General features: G+C 38.7%; 1 protein-coding gene across 1 annotated transcript in view; it reads left to right on the top strand.

The window, feature by feature from the left end:
- The window catches only part of tspan18b (tetraspanin 18b), a 34977-nt gene extending 29495 nt beyond the window's left edge, over positions 1 to 5482 (top strand). Inside the window, exons 4-9 of the mRNA XM_041998013.1 lie at positions 417 to 611; positions 907 to 981; positions 2768 to 2866; positions 3114 to 3290; positions 3910 to 3993; positions 4645 to 5482. Coding sequence (XP_041853947.1) covers positions 417 to 611; positions 907 to 981; positions 2768 to 2866; positions 3114 to 3290; positions 3910 to 3993; positions 4645 to 4692 — 678 coding nt within the window. The 3' untranslated portion in view covers positions 4693 to 5482. The remainder of the gene's footprint in view (positions 1 to 416; positions 612 to 906; positions 982 to 2767; positions 2867 to 3113; positions 3291 to 3909; positions 3994 to 4644) is intronic.
- The last annotated feature ends 518 nt before the right edge of the window (positions 5483 to 6000 follow it).

Raw genomic sequence — 6000 nt, forward strand, 5'->3', positions numbered from 1 at the left:
CTTAGATCTCTTCCCCCATCCTCAATATCTTCTTTTCTTAATCACACAAGTCACCCCATGGTGGCAGCAGATAGGGTTTTAGTGAAAGGGAGGATGGGAGAAGATGGAAGCCGTAGTGTTGTGTGGTGAGTGGGGGATCACTTGAAGCAGAGTAGGTATCTCCACCCACACTCCCACAAAAAGCATTATAGTTCTGAAACCAGCCTTTTATGTCCCCCTCAATTTTCAGTTCAACCTGTCAGACATTTGCATTTCTAAAATTTTATTATGGAAAATGTTTTTTTTTTCTTTCATTTCTTGTTAAATGTTTTGTGTTGCTGTGGAAACCATGCTCTTCTAAATTCCCATTTGTGCTTATAAAAACAGGTAGTTTCTGTTTAGTCTAACAAGTGCCTTCTTTTCCTTTTCTCCACCAGCTCGGGGGCTCCTTCCTCCTGGGAGTGGGCGTATGGGTGCTGGTGGACCCAACAGGGTTCAGAGAAATTGTAGCAGCCAACCCTTTACTTTTCACTGGTGTCTACATTATTCTGGGAATGGGCGGCATGCTCTTCCTTCTGGGCTTTCTGGGCTGCTGTGGAGCCATCCGTGAAAACAAGTGTCTGCTCCTCTTTGTGAGTTGGCTGATAAATTTGAAATGGATTTCTGTTACTGATCTTTGATGTGTGCATGTCTGTAAATATTCTGTCAGTTTTTATTATTACTATTGTTGTGCTTTAAAAAAAAAAGCTAAAGGAGCAAAATTGCCCCCCTATTTGTTGTAGTGCCTCTAGCCTCCTGCATATTTAATGCTGAGTGAAATGGGCACAAACAGTGTTATTTTTCAGAGCCTGACATGCTGACTTTCAACCACCTTGTCAAACTCCCTCAGACTCTTTGCTTTTTTTTGTTCTTTCTGTCTTATTGCAGTTCTTCATGCTTATCCTCCTCATCTTCTTAGCAGAGCTGGCAGCTGCCATCCTAGCTTTCATATTCCGGGAGCATGTAAGTATTCACACCATATGTGTTTATATATCGAATCGAGGCTTAAAATATATAGCTCACATAGCTTTTATTCTTAATAGTGTTGCAAACTACAGTATTCTGTGACTGATCTTAATAGAAAAAAGACAATATTCAGAATATGTTGTTCATATAGGTTTCAGAAAGGATATTCCATTCATATTCATGTTAACGTGTTACAGAAAACACTCCCAAAAATGTGTTTTATTTTTACTGTAGCCTTCCTTTTCTACACTAAACATCATGTGTTGCCAGATCTTGTGACATAAACAAGCAGCCCAGTCTATGAAAACAAGTCCAGAGCATGCAATGGTTTTCGGGAAGAATAATCCCAAAGTCGCACATAACAAGCAGACCTGCCTACTCTGGATTCTTGAGCATGGATCTTTAAGTAGCTACGTGTGTTAAAAGATCCTGTCATAGGCTAGTAGAACAAAATATTGTGACTAAGGTTTATACAGGTCCACATAATCTGAGTAAGATTGTCATGCTCGTCATAGCTTAATCAGATTATTACTAACTCTAAACATGACCTTATTATGGTGAAAGTAATCAGAAAATGTTATTCTGCAGTGTCTCATTCTGAGTAGGATCTTAATTGGGTTAAAATTGCTTTTCTGTGCATGCATATGTAACCAGTATGACCCAAGTATTAACCTTTTCCTCTGAGATGTAGCAGCAAGTGTAACTCCAGTCACAAGCCCCAAGCACGAAGTAATGGCCTGCTGGTGAAATCGTTGTCTCTTTCAAACTTGTTCTCCAGTCCCAACCAATGTTGCCTCAACTTTTTAAACTTAAGATTTTACTCAGCCATCTTTTAGGAACTATTTCATGCCTGCAGCGTAACATCAGAAATTTATTGTGACCCACCAATTTGCTTGCCAGCCACCAACACAAGGGCACAGACTGCACATGGAGGTCATCAGCATGATTATACAACACAAGAAAAAATATGTCAGTCCAACCCAAAAATTCAAAAATGTTAGTCTGACTGAAATAAATCTTTCAAAACTGGACTACGACTGCCAGATAAAGAGGAAGAAGCTTGAATAACTCCTGCGTGTATTAGCTTAAGTAGACTCAAAAAGCCCTAGTTGCATGCAGTTTCTTTTCACTGTGTATATTAATATAGTCAAATTCATCAGTAAAGCAGCTCTTATTCAGATATTTTTCAGTGTAAGTTTTCGGACAGCAAAACAAACCAGAAATTGTGGCTCAAAAGCAGTTGGATAAAACTCTGTGTTGACTTGTTGCTTTGCTCCAATGACGTCCTGATTTTATAACTGCAGCCTCATTAAAAAAAAACAAACAAACATTACTAGTCAAGTATTTTAGACAGATCAGTGCAGTGAAATTGACAACACTTCAATTACCATGACATTTTCTTACAGTCCACAGCGTTGCTGCATTGGAAATACTTCAGCTGGTGACTTGTTTCCCCTCCCGTACATGTATACTTTGACAAGGACAATGGTCCAGTTAAATTGCCAGATTAAACACAGTTGAATCATTGCTTATCTTAAATGTGCAATAATCTGAGGAGGTACCAGTATAACGTATCTGCCAGCAGAAGTTTAGATGCCAGCTTCTTCTGCAAATGTATGGAAGGCATCATCCACAGAATGGAAAGTAGTAAATTAAGAAGAATTTTTTCATAGCCCATAGCTGTCTGTTTACATTTGCAAGTGAGTTCAATTTTGAACTTAAAATGAATATGCAGAGTCCAGTGTTGCTGTTTGTTTTAGATATTATGTCTATGTTGGTTTAGCTGACCAGAGAGTACTTCACCAAGGAGCTGAAGAGGCATTACCAGGGCTACAACAACAGTGATGTCTTCACCTCCACATGGAACGCCATCATGAATACAGTAAGCCCAGAGTACACATAGCAAAGAGCATGTGTACTGTAGCTTTTACCAACTCATTGCATCCATCAGAAGTCTCTGCACACATAAAAGTTTAGCTGGGTGTCAGGAGGCTATATTTTATAAATTCTTGATATTTAGGTCAATATTCATGCTGGCTTAGTGCACGCACACAGTGGACCACAGGTCAGTGCACTAATAGGCACTCAGCAAGAAGAACTTCTCCCATTCTCTCCTCTCCTGCTTTTAGTTTGACTGCTGTGGAGTGAACAGCCCCGAGGACTTTAAGGACAGCCTGTTCAGGCTGATCAACCAGAATCATGTGGTGCCAGAAGCCTGCTGTCAGCGTGCCAGTCAGAGCGGAGAGTTGGACTATACCAACAAGGAGCAGTGCTTAGCAGGCAATATGATGTTCCGCTATAACAAGGTAACTTCTGACACCTGCTATGCCAACCCCCTTCCTTCTTCCTTGCACCCTCCTTCTAAACCTCCTCCAGGGTTAATTAGGCCAGAAGACAGTTGAGGGGGAGACGTCCAAAACCTGGCTGTCTCTGCCATGGCTGATTTGTGCTTTTCTGTGTTATGGATGTCATTGCAGATCATCTTATTCTGTGTCGTTGCACAGATATGCCAACATGTGTATGTGTGTGTGCATACATGAGTGACACACATGCTCAAAAATAGAGCATAATAATTATATGAATATGTGAAAATTCGATGTACTTCACAGTTACACGCATCCACATCCCTTCTTCCATGTGTACAAATGAAGCCTTGAGTGTAATTACAGTGAAAGTTGATAGGAAGACGTTTAAACAGCACTCTGCACCTTTTGTTTTTCATGCCATAGAATGAGCAGACATTCAAAGTATGTGCTTCTCTCTGTTCATTCACACCAAGAACGCTCATTAAAAGGCAGTAAGACTGCTTCCCACTCACTCAGCCAAACCTTTGTTCCAAGCTATTCTAAACTGGTGCTGTGATGATGTCTCTAATTGTGCAGATTTATAGCTTATTGATTGAGCATCTTACCCTTGTGTCCACAGGGCTGTTATTCTGCAGTTGTTGACTACTTTGAACTGTACATCTATGTGGCTGGAGCCCTGGCTATTGTGGTGCTAACTATTGAGGTATGAGGCAGTTCTGGAAACTGCTACATTAACTCTCCAGCAATCTGAATATTCATTTCAGAAATGTGGAATCTTCAAATACCTAAAACTATTTAACTTAGCATGCCAGGGTTGTTTCAATGCTCTTTGTACAGCAACATCCCCATCTTGTGGTAAAGTTTGGTATCACAATTATTGCACAGTTTTTGTTTATTTATTTACATGAAATGTTTAGTTACTGTCACACAATTTAAAGGTATAATTAAGATATGTTTAATTAGAGACTGTGCAATACGGTTCAGTGTGGTTTACCTTCCTAGAGTAATGCATTTAATGCAATGCAAAGCAAATTTGGAGAGTATGTATCAGGCCACAGTTAGGTTCATTGTTTTTAAGCCCAAGTCAGAAATGTCTCAATGTTTTCTCTTGCTCATTCCCTCAACTCGAACCTGCCTTTTAGACAGTTTTTAGAGTACTTTAGCTTAAAATAATGTGTAAACCTGTTAAAATGAAACCTGAAAATGTGGTCATATGGTTTCTGTCAAAATTAAAACACAGGTAGTGATGCAGGTAGAATATTACTTCTGTTTTCATTTGTAATTATTCAGATAATTCTGTCTTTTTGAATGCTATTAACTATTTTTCTCCCATTTCCTTTCTTCTTTCTCTCAGCTTTTTGCCATGGTGTTTGCAATGTGCCTCTTTAGAGGAATCCAGTAGAAGTCGTCCATTCGTGAACTTTTTTTCTTCTTTTTTGGGAGTGGGGGAAAGAAAGGGAATTCAGAAGAAAAGATCAAAATGGACATTTGTAAATTTGTGGATCTCTTTTTCTATTGTCTAATTGGTTAAATAAAAAAAAAAAAACAACTAACAAACATTAAAAAAAAACTCTTGTACTTCACAGCTGGACTTTTGAGGTACTGGGTTGCAAAAAAAAAAAAGAAACATAAAAAAATAAAACTTTTGAGGAAGTCTGAGAGCAGATGTAAAAAGATTTGTGTGTAAAGTGGAAACAGTAATTTGTGGACCAGGTCTAACACAGACTGGGTATAATGTGGGCCGGGGCTGAGGACCAGGTGAAGCCTGAGCAGAAGGCACTGCACTGACTTTTGGATGAAGAATATTTATATTAAGTAAAGTTGGCTTAACTGTACAAATTGTGTTTCATGTACACTCTGGCTGGTAACCCGTTTCCCTCTCATAATGTATGCTGTAACTATCCCCCCCCTCCTCATGCCTTTTTTACATCCACACAACTCAAATGCTGTATCATATAAGCTGTGTGTGTGAAGGTGTGTGTGTGTGTGTGTGTACTGAATGTTTTATGAGTGTGTAGTTTGTGAGCATGTGAGCTAAAAAGACAAGCTTAAAGCCAACAACATAATTCTTTTTCTGTTAGTAAGGTGCTTGTTATTGCATTAGTGATTAAATGTGGTTTTAGCTGGTGACATGTATGTGTATGCATTTGTATTAGATTCTTGAAAGTCAGTGACATAAATGGCATTTTAAATGGCCGCTCGTGTGTGTTTCTTCTACCAGCTGTACAGTGTCACAGGAAACCCAGTTTGTTAAAGTACACTCACAGTAAGAGATGATGATGACGATGATGATGCTAACTTTGTCATGCTCCTGATCTAAGATGAGTTGCATTATGAGCCATTACCTAGTTATTGTTTAGCACAAAAATCAAATCAAATTCATTGTAGTTTTATACATTTTTTCTCAGGCTACAGAGCAAAAACACATGTTACAGTCAAAGTGTAAAACAAAAGCATTTGTCAGAACTGACAGTTGTAAAGGACAAAACAGTTTTTTCATGAAAACTTTCTTTCTGCCTCCTGACATTTAAAATGTGGAAACACAAAGGATGTGGGGTGACATTTGTTGATGAGCCAAAGAATGATAAATACCAACACTGAATGGCTCTTGCTGAGATTCTAATTAAATCAATCCCTCTATGCGAGTGCCTTAGTGAATAGATTGTTTTTCTTCTTGCAAAAAAAGATCAAAAGTGTGAAAATGATTAGA

This window comes from Melanotaenia boesemani, chromosome 10 (assembly GCF_017639745.1).
Source record: "Melanotaenia boesemani isolate fMelBoe1 chromosome 10, fMelBoe1.pri, whole genome shotgun sequence".
Classification (NCBI taxonomy): domain Eukaryota; kingdom Metazoa; phylum Chordata; class Actinopteri; order Atheriniformes; family Melanotaeniidae; genus Melanotaenia; species Melanotaenia boesemani.